The following is a 23,020-nucleotide window of genomic DNA, read 5'->3' on the forward strand; positions in this document are numbered from 1 at the left end:
AAATGGGATGATACGTATGTGTGTGTGTTTGTCGCTCAGTCGTGCCTGACTCTTTGCAGCCCCACGGACTGTAGCCCCCTAGGCTCTTCTGTCTGTGGGATTTTCTAGGCAAAATACTGGAGTTGGTTGCCATTTCCTTCTCCAGGGGATCTTCCCAGCCCAGGGATCAAACCTGGGTCTCCTGCATTGCAGGCAGATTCATTGCAGGCAGATTCTTTACCATCTGAGCCACCAGGGAAGCCCCTGGGTAATATGCAAGTACCATTAATTAATTCACTTGCTTTTTTTGTTCCGTGTCAGTTCATATAGGGCTTTATGCTCTAGAAGGAGCCTAGTGGGTTGCCGTCTCTGGGGTCACACAGAGTCGGATACAACTGAAGTGACGCAGCAGCAGCAGCAGCAGCAGCAGCTACATTAAAAAAATTTGAAATAAGCAGGTGACATTCTTTTTTTCTTCCATTTTTTTTTCTTTTTTTCTTTTTCTTTTTTTGCCACACTGTGCAGCTTGCATGATCTCAGTTCCTTCACCAGCGATTGAACCTGGGCCAGGCAGTTAACACCTGGAATTCTAACCATTAGACCACCAGGGGACTCTCTTAATAGTATATTCTGTTTAACACAATGTCTAAAAAATTACCATTTCTGCATGTGTTAAATGCAAAAAATAATGAAATGTTTTGTATTCATTTTTCCCCCATGAAAGTGTGTGAAATTTGTGAGTCACTAGGTTGTGTCCAGCTCTTTGCTCCAGTGTCCAGCTCAGCCCACAAGGCTCCTCTGTCCGTGGAATTCTCCAGGCAAGAATATGGGAGTGGGTGGCCATTCCCTTCTCCAGGGGATCTTTCCAGCCCAGGGACCGAACCTGGGTCTTCCTGCCTTGCAGTCAGGTTCTTTACCATTTGAGCCACCAGGGATGCCCATTTTTCCCCCCGTGCTGAATCTTTAAAATCTAGTGTATATTTTATGCTGATGACACATCTCAATTGGAATGATAGACTTTCATTGGAAATACTTAAATATATATTTAGATTTTTAAAATTTTACAGTTGAAAAAGAGTAACATACCCAAATTGTTCCTAACATACTATATAGGATAAATTTCCAGAAAAGGAATTGTTAGTGAAGGTTTATTTAAAATTTTTGGTATTTGTTGTTTGTTCAGTTGCTCAATCATGTCTGACTCTTTGTGACCCCATAGACTGCAGCACGCCAGGCTTCCTTGTCCTTCACTATCTGCTGGAGCTTGCTCAAATTCATGTCCATTGAGTCAGTGATACCATCCAGCCATCTCATCCTCTGTCATCCCCTTCTCCTCCTGCCTTCAGTCTTTCCCAGAGTCAGGGTGTTTTCTAATGAGTCGACTCCTGGCATCAGGTGGCCAAAGTATTAAAGCTTCAGCTTCAGCATCAGTCCTTCCAATGAATACTCAGGGTTGATTTCCTTTAGAATTGACTCCTTGCAGTCCAAGGGACTCTGAAGAGTCTTCTCCAACACCACAGTTCAAAAGCATCAATTCTTCGGTGCTCAGCCTTCTTTATGGTCCAACTCTCACATCCGTACATGACAACTGGAAAAACTACAGCTTTGACTGTGTGGAGCTTTGTCGGCAAAGTGATTTGTCTCCTTGTTAATACACTGTCTAGGTGTGTCATAGTTTTCTTCCAAGGAGCAAGCGTCTTTTAATTTCATGGCTGCAGTCACCATCTGCAGTGATTTTGGAGCCCAAGAAAATAAAGTCTGTCACTGTTTACATTGTTTCCCCATCCATTTACCAAGAAGTGATGGTACCAGATGACATACAACAGTGAAGTTAAATGAAGCAGTCAAGTAAGAAAAGATGAATTTTTCATAATCATGTTTTAAAGGTAAAAGAACAATGTAAATGTGATTTTTTTTTTTTTTCAAAGGAAGCCTGTAGTCAGTATGGTATTGTTTTACAGAGACAATTAACCTAGCACTACGGAGCCACATGAAGGTTCACTTCTCTGGCTTTTAGTTCCTGTTCTGTAAGTTTTAGCCCTGAAACTTAGCTTACAGTGCTTGCATGTCTTCTGGAAAATGGGGATATCTGACCTGCTCACCTTTCAGGGCACCTGTTGAGATCAAATGAAATAATGTGCTTGAATTACTATAAAAACTGAAAAGCTCTACAAATTGTAAGATGTGAATATGTAAATCACTTACAAATTTTCATTTCTAGCCTTTGAATCCCTGTCTAGCAGTTAACAGCAAGACAGAATTCCCACTCTAAATGCAATACTTCTAAAATGCAATTTATTGTCTTTCCAGTTCTCCCCTCTCCTTTTTTTCCATGGGAGAAAAACCTTATTCTCTGAATTTTCCTATTTTAAGGTCCTGTAATTTCTGCCAGGTTCAGCTATCATGCTCAGTATTACAGAATTGTATTTAGTTCCTGGTCTCCAAAGCCAGTCAGATCATCCTTTATTATAAGCATTGTTTGAAATTATCCCTTTTCCTTCTGCTATTTCCTTTATCCTCCCATGCATAAAGTATTAAAACATTGTCTCTATTGACTGCTCTACTTACCTTTCTCTTAATCAGCTGGTTACAGTGTATAAAAAAGATTTTAACTTTCTGAAAACTTCTTTGTTTCCCATTCTTTTTAAATTCTGAAACCAATAGTTTCCCATTGCTTGCAGGAGAAAATTCCAGCTAAGTTTAGTTTGCATTTGGAGTCTATTCTGGCTTTATCTTCTATCTCTTACACTGGCTCTGTTCCTTATCAGAGACTGTTCTTGTTCTCCCAGCAAGGCCGTAAATATTCTTGATTGGTAGCAATATTACTAAAAAGCCACATTGCAAGTAATTTTATCCCACAAGTTTAAAAATCCATTCCTAGTCAGTTTGAAAATGTTATAAGTTATCTTTTGTTCTAGTTCCTTTTTTCAGATACTTTACTAACCTTTTGGATGCATTTAATCTTTCATTACCAAGTAGTTGAAGGTGATAATGGGGCAGTTCAAGTAACCAACCATTTGATATCTTTGATACTGTTTGGCTTTTAACCAGTTCTTTCTATGAGTCTGTGGTCTTAAATATCTCCTAAGACCTTCAATCTTATGTTTAATATAAGCAAATGGAGAATTTTCCCACTGGGGGGAAAAGTAAAAACTGTAATACTTTTCACTTAAGAATATTACATGATATATAGGGAGCTTAGTATTGTCTGGTTTAAAAAAAAATGATTTCTTATTCCTCCACCAGTTCTTAATATTGCAAGATATTAACGGGCTATGAATATGAAGTCTTGCCTCTTCCGCCATATTCACCTCTCGCCTACTAGACTACCACTTCTTCAAGCATCTCAACAACTTTTTCCAGTAAAAACTCTTCCACAACCAGCAGGAGGCAGAAAATGCTTTCCGAGAGCTCATCGAATCCCGAAGCATGGATTTTTACACTACAGGAATAAGCAAACTTAGTTCTTGTTGGCAAAAATGTGTTGATTTTAATGGCTCCTATTTTGATGAATAAAGATGAGTTTGAGCCTAGTTATGATTTAAAATTCACAGTGCTAAGTCGCTTCAGTCGTGTCCGACTCTGTGTGACCCCATAGATGGCAGCCCACCAGGCTTCCCTGTCCCTGGGATTCTCCAGGCAAGAACACTGGAGTGGGTTGCCATTTCCTTCTCCAGTGCATGAAAGTGAAAGTGAAGTTGCTCAGTCGTGTCCGACTCTTAGCGACCACATGGACTGCGGCCCACCAGGCTCCTCCGTCCATGGGATTTTCCAGGCAAGAGTACTGGAGTGGGGTGCCATTGCCTTCTCCGAAAATTCACAGTATGAAACTGCAATTACTTTTTTGCACCAACCTAATACCTACTATCACCATCACTGCTACTCAAATTCATTTAAGTAATAATTCTAGTTTTGTCCTCCATAAAATACCACCTGAGGATGTTGTAAGGAGTATATGATACGAAGAACTTGAAACCTTGATGTGTTCAAGAGTGCATGTTATAACTGTTGAATGTTTATTCTCCGTTTGGCTGCACTGGGTCTTCGTTGTTGCACACAGGCTTTCTCTACAGAGCAGGGCCTACTTGTTTGTTTTGGTGCAGAGGCTTCTTGTTGCTGACATGGGCACTCGGGCAGGTAGGCTCAGTAGTGGTGGCACACAGATTTAGCTGTGGCTCCGCAGCATGTGGGATCTTTTTGGACCAGGGATCAAACTCGTGTCCCCTGCATTGGTAGGTGGATTTTTAACCTCTGGACCACCAGGGATGTCCCATTGAATATTTATTTTGAGGTGCTCCTTGGGCAAAATACTTTGCTTCTTTAAACCTGTTTTCTCTTTTGTCATTGGGTGTAACACTAATACTTACACTTGTATACTTGTTTGAGGATTAACTGTATAAAGCATGGTAGCACAGTGTTCAGCACACAGAGTTAGTAAATACTAGCTTGACCATTAAATGTTTTGTCTATACATTTTTAAAAACAGTTCTAGTTTTTGTTTTTGATAACAGTTCACAGCATGTGGGATCTTAGTTTTCTGACCAGGGATCCCTAACCCACGTTGCTGGCTTTGAAAGCACAGTCTTAACCACCGGAATGCCAGGAAAGTCCCCATCTTTACATTTTTTTTAGTCTTGTTTGGGCCACTTTTAATGTAAATACTTATCATTTTGTATGCATGTGTAGTCTCTGGCCAGAGTGTAATCATGTGATGGTGGTGGAGGTGGTGGAATGTAGTATATGCTGGAATATATTATTAAAATTGTATTTGCACTGCCACTCAGGTTCCAGTATGCAATACAAGGCAATTTATTTGGCAGTAGTTTTTATTACATTTAATGAGCTCTTTCCATCCACTGCCAAGATGACCCTTGAAATAAATCTTCTCCTGAACATTTTGAAAAGCAGTACATTAGATGATACTAAGTATCTTTCAGCCTCCGTATTTATTTAGAAACTAACAGTACTGGAAAAAGAGTTTTATCTTGGAAGTCTGAGAAGCTTAATGAAAATTATTGAATGAGTGAATGCCTCAATTTTGGGTTAGTTTAATTCAGGGACTCTTAAAGTGAAAGTGTTAGTCACTTAGTTGTGTCCAACTCTTTGCGAACTTGTGGACTGTAGCCAGCCAGGCTCCTCTGTCTGTGAAATTCTCCAGGCAAAGATACTGGAGTGGGTAGCCATTCCCTTCTCCAGGAAATCTTTCCAACCCAGGGATTGCACCCTGGTCTTCCACATTGCAGGCAGATTCTCTACTCTCTGAGCCAGCAGGGAAGCCCCCAGGGTCTCTGAACTTTGGTATCATTGACATATTTTGTACTGGATCATTCTTGGCAGGGGGTGCTATCTCGTGCATATTTAGCAACATATCCCTAGCCTCTGCTACGTAGATGCCAGTAGCACCCCTCAACACAGGCCTGACAGTGAATATATCTAGACATTGTCAAGAATTCTCCTGGTGGGGATAGGTGGGAGGCAGAATCACCTGTGATGGAGAGCCACTGTGAAAATCTAGTCTTTTATTGTGGAGAAGCTCTATACAGTCAGCAAAAACAAGACCAGGAGCTGACTGTGGCTCAGACCATGAACTCCTTATTGCCAAATTCAGACTTAAATTGAAGAAAGTAGGGAAAACCACTAGACCATTCAGGTATACCTAAATCAAATCCCTTATGATTATACAGTGGAAGTGAGAAATAGATTTAAGGGCCTAGATCTGATAGATAGAGTGCCTGATGAACTATGGATGGAGGTTCGTGACATTGTACAGGAGACAAGGATCAAGACCATCCCCATGGAAAAGAAATGCAAATAAGCAAAATGGCTCTCTGGGGAAGCCTTACAAATAGCTGTGAAAAGAATTGAAAAGCAAAGGAGAAAAGGAAAGATATATCCATCTGAATGTAGAGTTCCAAAGAACAGCAAGGAGATATAGGAAAGCCTTCCTCAGCGATCAATGCAAAGAAATAGAGGAAAACAACAGAACGGGAAAGACTAGAGATCTCTTCAAGAAAATCAGAGATACCAAGGGAACATTTCATGCAAAGATGGGCTCGATAAAGGACAGAAATGGTAGGGACCTAACAGAAGCAGAAGATATTAAGAAGAGGTGGCAAGAATACACAGAAGAACTGTACAAAAAATATCTTCACAACCAGGATAATCATGATGGTATAATCACTCACCTAGAGCCAGACATCCTGGAATGTGAAGTCAAGTGGGCTTTAGAAAGCATCACTACTAACAAAGCTAGTGGAGGTGATGGAATTCCAGTTGAGCTATTTCAAATCCTGAAAGATGATGCTGTGAAAGTGCTGCTGCGCTCAATATGCCAGCAAATTTGGAAAACTCAGCAGTGGCCACAGGACTGGAAAAGGTCAGTTTTCATTCCAATCCCAAAGAGAGGCAATGCCAAAGAATGCTCAAACTACCACACAATTGCACTCATCTCACACTCTAGCAAAGTAATGCTCAAAATTCTCCAAGCCAGGCTTTAGCAATATGTGAGCCGTGAACTTCCAGATGTTCAAGCTGGTTTTAGAAAAGGCAGAGGAACCAGAGATCAAATTGCCAACATCCGCTGGATCATGGAAAAAGCAAGAGAGTTCCAGAAAAACATCTATTTCTGCTTTCTTGACTATGCCAAAGCCTTTGACTGTGTGGATCACAAGAAACTGTGTAAAATTCTGAAAGAGATGGGAATACCAGACCACCTACCCTGCCTCTTGAGAAACCTGTATGCAGGTCAGAAAAAACAGTTAGAACTGGACATGGAACAACAGACTGGTTCCAAATAGGAAAAGGAGCACATCAAGGCTGTATATTGTCACCCTGCTTATTTAACTTCTATGCAGAGTACATCATGAGAAATGCTGGGCTGGAAGAAGCACAAGCTGGAATCAAGATTGCCGGGAGAAGTATCAATAACCTCAGATATGCAGATGACACCACCCTTGTGGCAGAAAGTGAAGAAGAACTAAAAAGCCTCTTGATGAAAGTGAAAGAGGAGAGTGAGAAAGTTGGCTTAAAGCTCAACATTCAGAAAACTAAGATCATGGCATCTGGTCCCATCACTTCATGGCAAATAGATGGAGATACAGTGGAAACACTGTCAGACTTTATTTTTTGGGCTCCAAAATCACTGCAGATGGTGATTGCAGCCATGAAATTAAAAGACACTTACTCCTTGGAAGGAAAGTTATGACCAACCTAGATAGCATATTCAAAAGCAGAGACTTTGCCAACAAAGGTCCGTCTAGTCAAGGCTATGGTTTTTCCAATGGTCATATATGGATGTGAGAGTTGGACTGTAAAGAAAGCTGAGCACCAAAGAACTGATGCTTTTGAACTATGGTGTTGGAGAAGACTCTTGAGAGTCCCTTGGACTGCAAGGATATCCAACCAGTCTATTCTGAAGGAGATCAGCCCTGGGATTTCTTTGGAAGGAATGAGGCTAAGGCTGAAACTCCAGTACTTTGGCCACCTCATGCGAAGAGTTGACTCATTGGAAAAGACTCTGATGCTGGGAGGGATTGAGGGCAGGAGGAGAAGGGGAGGAGAGAGGATGAGATGGTTGAATGGCATCACCGGCTCAATGGACGTGGGTTTGGGTGAACTCCGGGAGTTGATGATGGACAGGGAGGCCTGGCGTGCTGCTATTCATGGGGTTGCAAAGAGTCGGACATGACTGAGTGACTGAACTGATTTATAAAAGAGGTATAAGTAAGTCTTTGATAAATTTTGGAAATCAATATTTAGGATACAGATATTTAACAAATTACAAATGCAGCAGTATTTTTTCCATGTTGTCTTTTTATTTTTAATCTCAAGGCAATTGTGTGGCCTAAAATTACTGGCTAAGAATAGGAGCTTGAAAACTAAGATCTTTCTGTTGCAGATATGTTTTATATGCAGCTTTTGCCAGGAATGTTCAAAGCTGCTAAGTCTTTGAAAGTTTTCATCTGAGAAAGATGTGTCTTCTAAGCTATTGACATTGTCCTGTTGATACCCCAGTTAAATTGAACAGGAATCCTACCTTCCTTTTTTTTTTTTTTTTTTTGGTCTGTGAAAGCAATTGGTTTTAAGTACCTTTAAATTATACTCCTACCTCCTCATTTGATATCTATTTTGAGGATATTTTTCAAATGAAGGAATTTTGCTTGCGTTCTGTCTGACAGTACATTCTAAATAAAGTAGTTTTAAAACTGAGGATAGCAATGGCTTCTTTGGAATGCAGTTATCTGGATGATAAATAAAGGTTCCTTAATTTGAAACCGAAACCATGAATTAGGTAGAATTTTAGAAGTTCCCTTATAGGACTTGTCAGAAGTTCCATTAAAAAATAAACCCAGGATATTTGGATTTGGTCTGTTTATTAAGGAACTTGGTTTGTCAGTTGTATAAATGTGTTTTGCTGCTTAAAAAAAATTTTTTTTACATTGTACTTTATGAATTAATCTTCAAATATATTATTTTTATTTTAAAAATATTTTAAAAGTATGTTTAGTTCTTCATAAAGAATAATTGGGAAAAGTAGTGTCTCAGTTAAATCTTTGGTGAGTTTATATATTTTTGCTTAAATTGTTGTCGGTAGTCATTTCTGAGCTAATGCTTTTCATGAGTAGCCTACATATAGTTGACCCTTGAACAACACAGGTTTGAACTGTGCATGTTCATGTGTAGGTGGATTTTTTTCAGTAAATACTACAGTACTACAGGATTCGTAGTTGGTTGAATCCATGAATGGAGAACTGTGGATATGGAGAAATCACCTATATGGAGAACCTCCTATAGGTTATACATTTCCACTGCACAGAAGGTTGGTGTCCCTGTATCCTGTGTCATTCAGGCATCAATTCTATTTGAGTTTTAAATTGTGTTTAGTTTTAGATATAGCTAAGTTTCTTCTCTGTGAAGATGGTGCACAGGCATTCATTGTTGGAAAGTAAAATCTGTGCGTTGAGCTAAACATTTATTGATGAAATAGGATTTTTTATGTGATGTCAATGTATGACTTGGTCTTTTTAAAAAATTGGTTTTGTTAAGATACCATTTGATGCAGTTTTAAATGTATTATTTAAAATCAGCTCAGTAAGTGTAATACATTAAAATTCATTAATTTTATGTGTTCAATCTGAATTTTGAAAACAACTTTTTTAAGGTATTATGTTCTATAAAATTCACATGTTTTATAAGTACAGTTTGAGTTAAATTTATATCATGTAGGTGTCACTGAAATCTAGTTTTATTACACTTCCATCCCATGAAAAAGTTGCCTCATCTCCTATCATAGCCAGTTTTTGTGGCCACCCTCAGCTGCAGGAATCCACCAAAATGCTTTTCTAACAGCACTAATTTTGCCTTTCCTAGAAATTTCATATGAGTGGAATCATCTAGAATGTACACTTTTATCTGGCATTATGTTTTTGAGGCCATCCACGTTATTAAGTAAGTAAAATCACTCAGTCATGTCCGACTCTGCGACCCCATGAATGGTAGCCTACCAGGCTCCTCTATCCATGGGATTTTCCAGGCAAGAGTACTGGAGTGGGTTGCTATACCCTTCTCCAGGGGATTACTGAATAGTATTCCATTTTTTATAATTGATCCTTTCATTAGCTGAAGGACATTTGAATTGTGTCCGGTTTAAAGCTATCATTATTAATAATGCCTTTATGAATATTCCATATAGATCTTTGTTTTTTACAAATAAAAATATGTATTTCTCATATGAGCTTACTGGATTATATATCATAAGTCTATGTTTAACTTTTTAAGAAATTGTCAAACTCATCACCAATTCATGTTCTTACCAGTATAGGGGTTTCAGTTTCTCCACATCCTCTCCAAAGCTTATTGTTGTCGGTCTTAAATTTTAGTGATTTTATTGTATTTGTAATGGTGCTTTAGTCACTAAATCGTGCCTGACTCTTGTGATCCATGGATCCATGGAGCCTGCTAGGCTCCTCTGTCCAAGGGATTTTCCAGGTAACAATACTGGAGTGGTTAGCCATTTCCTTCTCCAGGGGATCTTCCCAACCCAGGGATCAAACCTGGGTCTCCTGCACTGCAGGCAGATTCTTTACCAACTGAGCTACCAGGGAAGTCCTGTTGTAATGGTATTTCATTGTATTATTTAATAGCTCTGTTGAGTTATGATTCGGATACCATGTATGTATAATTCATCCAATTCAAATATATTCAGAATTCTGTGATCATTACTACAATCAGTTCTAGAACATGTTCATCACCCTGCAAAAGAAACCTGCATCCCTTAGCCATTCCCTCCCATCTCACACACACACACGCCAGCTCTTGGCAGTCACTAATCTACTTTGTGTCTCTAGATTTGCCTATTCTAGACATTTTATAAATGAAATCATATAGTACTTGGTCCTTCGTGACTGGCTTCTTTCACTTCTGTTCAGAGTTCATCAGTGTTGTAGCATGTATCAGTCCTTTTATTGCTCAGTAATATTTCATTTTGGATATACTATTTATCCGTTTATTGGTTGACAGACATTTGGATTTTTTCCCTCTCCTTTTTGGTGTTAATACTGCTGTAAACATTTTTGTACAAGGTTTTTTTCATTTCCCTTGGTTGTATACCTGGAAGTGGAGTTGCTCTATGTTTAGCCTTTTGAGGAATCGCCAGACTGTTTTACGGTGTAACTGTTCCCTATGACATTCCCAACAGAAGTGTGTGAGTTTCAGCACTTCTTTTTTTTTTAATCTTAGCAATCCTAGTGGGTGCTGTGGTGTGTCATGGTTTTGATTTCCTTTTCTTTGATGAGTTATAATAATGGAGAATATCTTTTTATGCATACATTTAGTAAAGCTATTTGTGTATCTTCTTTGGAGAACTGTCTGTTCAGGGGCTCTTCCCACTTAAAATCAGACTGTCTTTTTACTATAGACTAAAATCAGACTGTCTTTTTACTATAGAGTTGTGTTTGTTATATATTCCAGATAAAAGTCCTGAATCAAGTAAATGATTTGCAAATATTTTCTCCTTTTATGTACACATTGTTCACATTCTTTATGGTGTCCTTTGAAGCACAAGGTTTTAAAATTTGATCTTATCTAATTTATCTGTTTTCCTTTTGTTGCTTGTATTTTTGATGTGTCTTGAGAAACCATTGCCTAATTAAGGTCATGAAGATTTATGCCTAAATTAAGTTTTATAGAGTTCTTATGTGTGTGTTTTTGACCCGTTTGGAGTTAATTTTTGTATATGGTATAAGGTAAGAGTCCAGTTAATTCTTTTGCATGTGGATGTATGGATATCTAATTTTCCTAGTGTTATTAAGAGACCGTTTCTTTTTTATGTTTTTTCTCCCCATTTAATTTGTCTTGGTACTCTTGTTGATTTGCCTGTAAATGTTGGAGTTTATTCTGGTCTCTTAATTCTGTTCCATTGATTTCTGTCTATCCTGTGCCAGTATCTCATTGTGGTTTTATTAGCATACTTAATGATGTTGAATATTTTTCCATATGTTTGTTGTTTGTATATCTTTGGTGGTCAAATCTTTTGCCTCTTTTAAACAGTTATATCATTTGACTTACAGAGTTGTAAGAGTATTTATAGTGAATATAAATATTTTGCAAGTATTTCTCATTTTTTATAGCTTGCCTTTTCATTTTCTTTACAGTATCTTTTAGTGGCATATTTGGGGATGGCATATTCTGCCACTCTTCAGTGGATTCTAAAAACCTTGTGAAATCGACAGATCTTGGCAACTGATTAGAACATCTTGGAGATAGTAGTATAATTAACAATAGTAGGAAAGAAGTTGAGGTCAGTTTAGGATATATTTAAATTGAGGTTCCTGGTGACATCCATGTAAAAATGTACTTTCTGTTCCTTCAACTTGGAACCCTTTATTTCAGGATATTCCCACAGCTGACTTTTTTTTTTTTTTGTCATTCAAGTCTCAGCTCAGTTATCACTTCCTAAAATAGACCTTTCCTGACCATCTTATCTAATGTTGAACCTTCCAAACATCATTCCAAACATATCTATTTCATAACCCAATTCTACTTTCTCTTTACTCCTTTCTCTGAAGCCATCTTACTCTGTATTTGCTTTTTGTTCTATGTTATCCTATCAAAATATAATCTCTCATTAGGATAGAATCCTGTCTTGGTCTTCAGTGTCACATTAACATTTCCCCCTCTGAATTAACTGTAGTTCCTTTCTGTCAAATTCTTTTTGGATCCTAAACTTCTCATTTTCTTGGCCTTATGAAACCATTTATAAAGTTTAAAATTGATCTAGAAGTTGTAGTTAAAACAAAGAAATCCTTTAAACTGCATTTTTGTTTGAGCCTTACCTGGAGATAAAAAATGTCATTAAAAATAATACACAGAAGGGTCATGCCCTTTTTCTTTCTCATCATTGACTTTAGGTAATTTACATTGATTTTAATTGATGTTCATTAGTGATGGGTATGTGTGCATTTTTATTGCTTTATACTGAGAAATCCTAGTTATCTGGAAACAGAATTGGATATCATATTCAGTTAATTTTTCTGTCCTTTCCCTCGCTCTAAAAGATTCTGCAGATTTTTACACTTGATTGTCTCTTTTCTGTTTTACAGAATAAGAAAGTCTGAGTTTTGCGAAAAAATCAGAAAAGAACTAAGAAGAGAGTCAACAAGAACTTTCTGATTTGCATAATGTAAGTTCTTTTCACTATTCGCGGCCTGAATTTTGTTGTTAGCTGACAAAGCTGTCTCTATGGAAACAAATAGTGCAACTTCTGAGAATGTCAGAGGAATGCTGATCACTTAATATGAGACTTTCCAGCTGCTGGTCAAAGGGCATTACTCCTAGAAGGGGAGGAAGGATGACTTGAAAAAAGTATCTGGAGTTCTGGTTGCTAGTTTAGACCAAGTATGTTTATGCCCATGAAGTGTATGTTTTACATTTCCCTCTGCCTAAGACTTAGGATACTGATTATATCGGAACTCACCTTCTTATAGCAGTTCGTGTTTCCTGGCTCTCATATAAGTGGTTTTGTTTCTTGGTATGGAGTTTTCAGTGAGCCTGTATCCCTCAGGCTATTTCAGGCCCCCCATTCTCAATCATTTGTACTTATTGAAACTTACTTAGCTTCTTTTTACCCCCTTCTTCTTTATTCAATTCACATAAGCAGAGCCCTTTTTCTCTCGCTAGTTTGAAGTTAGCATTGAAATAGCTTTGGCCTGTGAGCCTGAAAATTCATTTTCTTCTTTTGTGGAATACATAAAGAGAGTTGTTTTATTTATTTATTTTTTTCTTTCCACACCCCCTCGCCACCCCCAGTCCCACGAGGTGGGATGTATAAGCTGGGGTTCTGATGAGGATTTGAAATATGGGCCTTCAGGGTGTTTTTGAAGCAGATAATTTATAATTAGAGGATAGAGAAGAGAGGGATACTCTTTAGGGCCAGCAGCTTGTAACTACTTTAGCTGCATAAGGCAGTCTTTTATTTACATATAAGGAGATAATTCTCTAGTTCAGTCATTTACCCGCCTCCAATTCCAAATCGTCAAACAAAGGAATTGTTTTTTGTTTTCTGAGAATGAGAATATAATTCCTTTGGATTGATACTCTTTCATTGTTTATTTTCAAGTGTTGGCTGCATAAATAAGCTAGAATATTCGTGGTTTGTCTGTTTAAAAATTATAATGATCTTTAATTTTAAAACTATGGGACACAGCATAATGTTTCTTTGATTGTGGAACAATCTGTCTTGTACTTCATGAATTAACTCATGAGCATTATTATTAAGTCTTGGAGTTTTGGTACTGTGAGATCATTATTTAATTGAGGTGATCTGGAAATTTTTCTTGAAATAGTGGCTTGTGGTAGATCTTGAAAGTAGAACATGAAAGGAGAAGCAGTTCTTATTTCTTAGTTTATAAGGCGTTTGGGCAGGAAGAGAAAGATGTGGGATAGGCAGGCACAAGTGAGGAAGCTAACTTAGAAGACTTGCTCAGGGAAGTAGTAAAAGATACAGTTAGAAAGTTGGGATTTTACCTAGTGAGTTTGGATTCTATTCTCTAGGTGATATGAAAGCCATCAGATGTTCTGAACATAGGAATAGTTTATTCATATGCCTAATTAGGTGTTTATCCCTTACTAGTTATCAGGGCTATGCAGATCAGTAAGATCCCTGCTGATTAGATCATTTATCTGTAGGACATATAGTCACCTTGAAATTGTGTTAAATCAAAACCTGTAGCACCCTTTAATTTTTCTCCTCCTCTCTCTCATTCCCTTCTCTGGAATTCTCCATCTTGGTTAATGACATTGCTGTCCACCTAATGACCCAAAGATAGTGTCCATGAAATCCTAGTGCCTGGGTCATATTCTGAAGCCTGCAGTTTGCTTGGTCCTATGCTAGGTAGGCAGTGTCACAGATCCAGAGATGAGTCAGCATAATTCCTGACTTCCAAAGGTTTCTAATCTGGTGGGGCAGGCAGACAGATACAGACTGCTGTAGTTGAATTTGATCAAAATTGTGATAGGGATTGAGAGGAGGCACATGTCCACTGTGGAAAATTACGAAAATCCAGAGGAGGATGTATGTGAGGTGAGACTTAAAAGTAGACAAGGATTAGGTTCTAGACAGTCTGGTTCTAGAGCCTATACTCTTAAATGCTGTGCTGCCTTGAGTAACTGGGGAGACATAGTGGCATTAATTAGAGTTGAGAATGGAGGAAAAGGATCGAGGAGTATAGAGGAGATTAAAGGGAAATATAAGTTTAGTTCTGGACACATTAGTTTCTAGATTCCTGTGGGAAATTGTGGTAGATAAACTAATGGGCAGGATCCTGTCTGTATAGCTTTAGTACCTCAGGAAGGGGTAAGTGCTCAATTAAATTTATGTTCAAATCACCCCTCTTTTTTCAATCTTTGATGGCTTTCTTACTGCCTTGACTTACATTAAGACTTTTTTTAAGTTGGACCCAGTCAAATTTTCCTGCCAGTATTCTTTTGTACAAACTGACCGCTATAATTCAACTAGCCTTGTTTATGCTTTCCCCAGACTTTATATTTTTCTGTCTTTGGTTCATATGGCCTCTTTTCTTACTCTTTCATCCTGTCCTCAAGGCCTACTTCAGTCCCTGTTCCTCATTTATAAAATAGGCATATTTGGACCTACTTTTAGAGTTGTAGCAAGGATTAAGTGATTGAATACTGTGTAAAGTGCTTTCAGTAGTATATGGCATAGAATTATGAGCTCAGTAAATGTATTTGTTAATACTACTACTACTGCTGCTATTACTACATCCTTCTTCTCTTCCTTTTGCCCTGCTGTATGTAATAGAAACCCCAAGTTTTAGTAATTCTGTAACCTATATAATCTCTTTAATGTGGCGTTTTTTTCATTCTAACCATCTTAGTTTAGGACCCCGTTTCTTACAGTTGCCCTCAAATTGGTCTCATTGCCGCCCTTCGGTCTGTCCTCTAGCCTTCTACCAGAGAGATATTTATCTAAAAGTGAGTGTAATCATGTTATCCCCTGCTTTAAATCTTAAAATAATTTCTTAACTACTTTCAGGGTAAAGGTTGGAGTCTTTAGCTGTTACCCTTTTCCATGTGGCCCCCTGCCTGCCTTTCTACTTTTATCATTGTTCATGTATGGCATATTCCCATTGTCCCATCCAGCCATTTTGCATTCTTTCCTACTTTTACAGCTGCCACATTCTCTTGCTCTTCCTTCCTTTTGGTCTTATGAGTCCCTCTGCCTGGAACAGATTGTTCTATCTGGTTTATCTTTAATTTTTTTTTTTTTTTAATGCTGCTGGAAGAGAGTATCCTTATGTTGTGAGATTTGCTGTGTCTCTTTATCACAGACTAAATTTGAGAGCCCATCATCTATGCATCATCTGTGAATTTACGACATTTCTAAGTTTAGTTGAACAGATACCTGATGGGCATCTTGTATATGACATGTATTGTGTTAAGCCCAAGGAATGTATAAAAATAAGACATGAATGACCCATTTTTAACAAATTGAAAATCTAATGAGAAATCGACTGGGAAGAATAATCATTCATTTTCTTTGCTGTCTCTCCAATGGACTATGAACACTCTAAGGGAAATGACCCAAATGGAGATTTAAGTGGATTACTATCAGGTTGCAGAAACTTTTCTGAGAGTAAAAGACTAGATCCAGGTAGACAAGCATGATCATAGTCCAAGCATTAGAACTTCAACTGAAATTACCTGGCCTAATTTCTCTTGTATAATTATGATTTCATATAGTGAATATGGATACAATCTTATAAAACTTAGTTTTTAAGCTAAGTTTTAATTGAAAATAATTTTTGTAGATAAGCATATGTATAAGTAAAATACTCTATTAAATTTGATTTTTAATATCCTATAAATGTTATAAATAAAGTTGAAAGTTTTAATTTTCTGAAAGTATATATGCTCCTAAATTTTTTAAATTAAAGTTAAATATAGCAATACAGTGGCTCCTACATAAATTTCTGTTTACTTGTAATGAAAATACTAAATAAGTTAAATTTGTATTTGTATCTGATCAGTATTACAGGGGTTCTCTAGTGGCTCAGCTATAAAGAATCCACCTGCTAATGCAGGAGACACGGGTTCAGTCCCTGGGTCCAGAAGATCTCCTGGAGAAGGAAATGGCAACCCACTCCAGGATTCTTGCCTGGAAAATCCCATGGACAGAGGAGCTTGTTGGACTACAGTCAGTGGAGCGCAGGAGTTGAACACGACTTAGCGACTGAATAACAACAGTAATCAATATTACAAAACTTAAGAATTATCTAACATTCTGATAGCTCTCATTTTTAATGAAAAAGAAGGCAAGTTAATGGTAAATAAGGTATTTGTATGTAGATCACATAAATAGAGAAACTAAAATTTGGATGGAAGACAGAAAAATCTACCAGAATTCTTGTGAAGATGTAATTTTTGTAGTCATGTAGCTTGCACCTATTAAATATTTTCCTGATTGCTGGTCTAGTGGTTTTTCCTGGTAGTCTAGGTGGGTTTGTGTTAAACCATCTGTGACAAGTGGTTTGCTTGAAAGGAGATTGGCTGGCATTAGGAATATTGTCTGAAAACTCGGCTTTTGCTTTGTTGGCATGTTCTCTGACATACCTATTAACTGAAGTTCAGCTCAACTCAAGGTTATTATTGTAAATATTTTTGAAAGTCTTGAGCAAGAGAAGACTAATTAGATTTAGTATGTGGGTTTATACTTATATAAACAATCTGCCTATTTATGCCCAAGAAATGGCTTGATGAAAAGCCATAGTCATCCAGTAAAATATTTTTCTTGTCTAAAATATGTTGGATTTTTAAAATAAATAGAATCAATACTAAAAGTATAAATACTTATAAGTTCTAAAACTTATATACATTATTTCATTTGAAACTCAGAAGAGTTCTGTGAATAAATTTTCCAAAGGAATCTGAGGTTCAGAGAAACTAGTCTTAAATCATAAAACTAGAGGAAGTAGCAGATCCAGAATTAAAATACAGTTTTCTGGTCTCCAAGCCCAATATATTCTTATTTGCTATACAGTATGACTTTAAAACATTTTTGAGTGGTAGCAGATAATACCATTTTTCTAAGTGAATTCTCATAAAGAATTAACCCTAATTCTTTTTTTAGTGTAACCAGTTATAAAGACTAATCACCAACATAGTCGTTTTCTCACTTTAATCTTTTAGGTGTGCTTTTATCTTATAGAGGTGGTTTTATCTTGTAGATGCCTTAGCTGCTAATTAAAATTTCTTTTTCATTTCTTTTTCATAAACTCTTAAAAAGTGAATTGTCCGCTACAATGCTGCCTTATCTCAAGTGAGTTGACAACATAACTTGCTGTATGCCAGCCAGGTTCTTTAGCAGTTAACTAGGAAGGGATTTCTGGGGAAGGAAATGGCAACCCACTCCAGTATTCTTGCCTGGAGAATCCTGTGGACAGGGGAATCTGGTGGGCTGCTGTCCATGGGGTCACACAGAGTCAGACACGACTAAAGCAACTTAGCATGCATGCATGCATGCATCGGAAAAGGAAATGGCAACCCACTTCAGTGTTCTTGCCTGGGGAATCCCAGGGACGGGGGAGCCTGGTGGGCTGCCGTCTATGGGGTTGCAGAGTCGGACACGACTGAAGCGACTTAGTAGCAGCAGCAGGAAGGGATTTCAGACTCGTGTATATTAACTGACTGTAGAATATTGTGTTGAGACAACTATAAAAGTGATTAAAATACGTTTATACCTTAAATTGCCTGGAGAATCCCAGGGACAGTGGAGCCTGGTGGGCTGCCGTCTGTGGGGTCACACAGAGTCGGACACGACTGAAGCGACTTAGCATTAGCATACCTTAAATATCTTATTCTCTACTAAACTAGTACCCAGAACTTTATTATTTTTCTGCTTTGCTAAACTTTCTAATATTTCATTTTTCTCAGCTGTAAAATTAAGCAACATGCTTCAAATACTTCTAGACAGCTTTTTTGTTGAAACATCTTGATTTCCTCAGTTCTGTAAAATGAAAGGAAAATATTTAATCTATATAGCAAAATAATATCATATAATTTTGAGTTATTTTCTGTATTGTTTAGCAATAGAGATTGGAAGTAGATGATGTAAATTCTACTTTTATGTTGTAATTCTTATACTTTTTCCCCCCCATCTTTCCCCTTAGATTTCCTTCATGGATACATTTTCATAGCATTATTATGTGATGTGAGAAGTTTTTTGTTTTGTTGTTTTTTTTTTGAAGTAACATGGATTTTATACTACAGAATCAAGAGATTGGCTTTATAGGAAAAATTGATTTATAAAGAGTGGTACAGGTTTTTATAGATAACCATGACAACATCCCATATGAATGGGCATGTTACTGAGGAATCAGACAACGAAGTAAAAAATGTTGATCTTGCATCACCAGAGGAACATCAGAAGCACCGAGAGATGGCTGTTGACTGCCCTGGAGATTTGGGCACCAGGATGATGCCAGTGCGGCGAAGTGCACAGCTGGAACGTATTCGGCAACAGCAGGAGGACATGAGGCGTAGGCGAGAGGAAGAAGGGAAAAAACAAGAACTTGACCTTAATTCTTCCATGAGACTTAAGAAACTAGCCCAGATTCCTCCAAAAACTGGAATAGATAACCCTATATTTGACACAGAGGAAGGAATTGTCTTAGAAAGTCCTCATTATGCTGTGAAAATATTAGGTAAGTAAAAACAGTAGAAGAATTAGAAAATGTTTTGCTGTTGTTTATCTTGCCTTAACATAAATGTGTATAGGAGGGAAGAGTTATATAAAGAATGTAAGTAGTAACAATTTGAATTCAGACCAGGATTAGTTTTTTTCTTAGAAAGGCCATATAACTTGTTTTCTGTTAGCCATGTAGAAGTGGAGCATGTATCCTAAATGTTCAGGATATATGCTACAACATGATTTTTATATTTAATCTTTGAAGTAAAAATTCCTATATAAGGCCTGATCTTTAAAGCCTTGAAATTCACATTTCATTTCAAACTCAAATTTTATATAAAAATTACTGAAAAAGAGTTTGCAGACTTTGAATTTCTGATTTCTTTAAGGTTTATGGAATAATTTAATAGTTATTAATGAGAAAAACTTGGTGTTATTTCTCTGGTGTAATACGCATAAAACATGGCTTTAAAGTCCCTATACTGCTGCTGCTAAGTCACTTCAGTCATGTCTGACTCTGTACGACCCCATAGAGGGCAGCCCACCAGGCTCCCCGGTCCCTGGGATTCTCCAGGCAAGAACACTGGAGTGGGTTGCCATTTCCTTCTCCAATGCATGAAAGTGAAAAGTGAAAGTGAAGTCACTCAGTCGTGTCCGACCCTCAGCGACCCCATAGACTGCAGCCTACCAGGCTCCTCCCGTGTCCGACCCTCAGCGACCCCATAGACTGCAGCCTACCAGGCTCCTCCATCCATGGGATTTTCCAGGCAAGAGTACTGGAGTGGGGTGCCATTGCCTTCTATTCCTAAATTTCATTTTGTGAGGAAAACCAAAAAACTACTGCTATGATATATTAATGGGCTTCCCAGGTGGCACTAGTGGTAAAGAACCTGGGCCTGCCAGTGCAGGAGACATAAGAGATGCAGGTTCGATGCCTGGGTCCAGAAGACGCCCTGGAGGAGGGCATGGCAACCCACTCCAGTATTCTTGTCTGGGGAATCCCATGGACAGAGGAGCCTGGCAGTCTATAGTCCGTAGGATTGCACAGAGTTGGACACGATTAAAGCAACTTAGCATGCATGCACAAATGTATATTTATAGATATAAAAGAATTCTGTGATCAAACTTTGAGAACAGGGTTTAAATAAGTTAAACAACTTCTTATTACAGTACTTCTTGTAGCCTTTAGAATACTAATAGGCATTGTGAATCTATAAGAGAGATTGATGTCAAACGGGTGTTTCCAAACTTAAGTATTTCATTGTTGAACTTACTGCTCTCTCTTCCTCTACACACAAAAGAGAGATCTCTGAACTAGTGTCAGTGGTGTACATAAACTTGTGTTCCGTTAAAACCAGGCTAACTCGAAGTATTTTTATTTCTTAATGATTTATAATTATAGATGCGAAAAGACAGAGACTTCACTTTGGAAGGAGAGGGTTTTCATTGTTGTTTTGCCATTTATTTAAGTGTTTATTGAATCCTTTACTTGATGCTATAGCAGATGCCTTTCTGTGTAATTTCTACAATAGCTCTAATAACAGGGCTCTGTAATACCTATTTTGGAGAAAAAGAAATTGAACTTCAGTTAAATCATTTGTGTAAGACTCCATGCTAAGTAGTAGGGCCAAGTTTTAATTTGCCTAATCTGGATATGCAGTTGTTATACTGCAAAGAGCAAAGGGTTTGAGTGGAAACTGACATCCGTCCCGTTCTTCACTCACTGGACCAGAGCTTTGGCTACCAAGAGTGCAACATCTTTTTCTTACTTACTCAAAGTTACCATCTATATAAATGTACCATATACTAGCTATCTGTATATAAAAGTACCTTATTTACTGTGTATATAAAAGTACCATATATACTATATATTTGTATATATGTTTACCATATATACTAACTGCAGTCTAGAACATTTTTCTTTGCTATACCTTTACAAAGGAATCATATCTCTTGACAGAAAACATTGTGTGTGTTTTTCTGTGATTTAAGAAATCATAGATATATTCAGTCATAATGAAGTGTGCAAAAAATGCCTAAATGGTAATAATGAAAGGCATTATAGTAAAAACAGAGAGATTACGTATTTTAAAAATGCATTTATATGAAGGAATTTTATGCTGTTTTTTCTTAAGAGTTTTGTTAGAGTAAAAATATTTCATTGCCTCTTATTGGCATCATCTCATACCACTTCATTATATTTTATTAAAATACTCTCTAAATATTCTCTATGACTTGGAGAAAACTTAGATTGTAATATATCCAACCCAAGCCTAGTTTGAGTTTTCTGGGTTTCTATTTAAATTTCTTTGAGATTAATGTATTTGCCCATTTACTTTAATTGAATTAGGCATAAATGTCCATGTAGTAGACAAGACTTATGTAATCTCCATGAAGAAACAGAATTCACTTGTGAAATTTTATTTATTTTCTTGCCTAACCACAGAAAACTGAAGACCTGTTGCTTGGTTTGTTTTTCTACAAGTGTAGTTAAAGGACAACTGTATTTTCTTCTGACTTGCAACCCACTGTGGTTTTAAAAATTATCTTTGGGTAATCCTTGAACTTCAGGATGTTTTACATAAGTTATTTTAAAGTAATTTGGAATTTAGTACCAGCTGTCTGTAAGTTATTTCTTGGATAAGGAGAATATTTCGTGTTTTGAGAAATGAATGATTTAATTTTAATGCACTCAACACAGATGTGTTATTTGTAGGAGGCATGAAAAGTTACCATAAGTTATAAAGTTGTTTTTGTCAGTCAAATCTTCAGTTTTGGGATGTACTCAGTTTTAAGTTTTCACTTTAAAATGAAGTATACTAGCTTTGTACCAGACATTTTTTTCCTGTTTGTAATTTGCTAACACATCAAACTACAACAGTACTCCCTAAAGTTGTATGAGTCTCTCTGCCAGTGTTTAGATTAATATGCACACGCCAGGAGACAGCTTCTCAGCTTTTTTCACAACCAGAAACAGCAACCTTGTTTTAAATGAGGCAAGGATGGGGCAACTGATTTATTTCTCTGAAAGGGAGCCTTCAGTTTCCAAATGATACATCGTCATTTATCTGTGAGTAGAGGAAATTCTCATTAAAGAATTGGAAGTGTGATTGGAAAAGATTGGATACTTTGTCTGGGTGGTGATTTTTTTAAACTATAAATTTGGCAGTGTATAATATTAAACATGGAGGGATGGATTGATAGAAAATATTTGGAAAGGATGAACTGAATTTTCTTGTGTAAAAGCACTTAGAATCTTATTGAAAATTAGAAAATAGTGATGTGGGAAATTTAAATGGATAATTAATATTACTAGCATAAATTATAAGAATTTTGATACATTAAGGAGCCTTCCTTAAAATTGGCATGAGTTGTTAGAACTTCCTATAAATGAAATATCATTGTCTTGTTCTCTTTCATAAGTAAAGATACAAACTACCTTGTGAGAAAAATCCTGAGAAGAGAGCAGAATGTAGGTAGAGTAGAATGAGGGAGAACAGGGTCATCCTCAGATGTCTTTGTAGCTTTTGCTGTTTCATTGATTTTTGTAATCACAGATAACTGATTTGGGTCAGGACTCTGGACAAGTAAATACAGTAGACAGACTGTTTAAAGGGAGTAACTAGGAAACATTGCTGTCTATCATAGACATGACTCTGATTCTCACATTTGTGAAGAGACCTTCGGAAACATGCACACACCCACTCAACACACACCCATAGCAGGCTATAGGTTTTATGGCTGATAAGGAGATTCTTGAAATCTGTGATTAAGGGCTTTCTAGTTTTCACCAGATGCTGTTAGTGATAAGAAAAAATTTAAACACACACACACACACAC

General features: G+C 37.2%; 1 protein-coding gene across 3 annotated transcripts in view; it reads left to right on the plus strand.

The window, feature by feature from the left end:
• The window catches only part of PALS1 (protein associated with LIN7 1, MAGUK p55 family member), an 80,860-nt gene that overhangs the window by 15,294 nt on the left and 42,546 nt on the right, over positions 1-23,020 (plus strand). The window contains exons 2-3 of one of the 3 annotated variants that reach the window (XM_015473234.3): positions 12,579-12,658; positions 18,663-19,196. In XM_015473234.3, the coding sequence (XP_015328720.1) occupies positions 18,830-19,196 (367 nt within the window). In that variant the 5' untranslated portion in view covers positions 12,579-12,658; positions 18,663-18,829. Of the gene's footprint in view, positions 1-12,578; positions 12,659-18,662; positions 19,197-23,020 lie in introns of those variants that run through there. The other 2 variants (XM_005211983.5, NM_001205951.1) reach the window with 2 other exon arrangements.

This window comes from Bos taurus, chromosome 10 (assembly GCF_002263795.3).
Source record: "Bos taurus isolate L1 Dominette 01449 registration number 42190680 breed Hereford chromosome 10, ARS-UCD2.0, whole genome shotgun sequence".
Taxonomy (NCBI): domain Eukaryota; kingdom Metazoa; phylum Chordata; class Mammalia; order Artiodactyla; family Bovidae; genus Bos; species Bos taurus.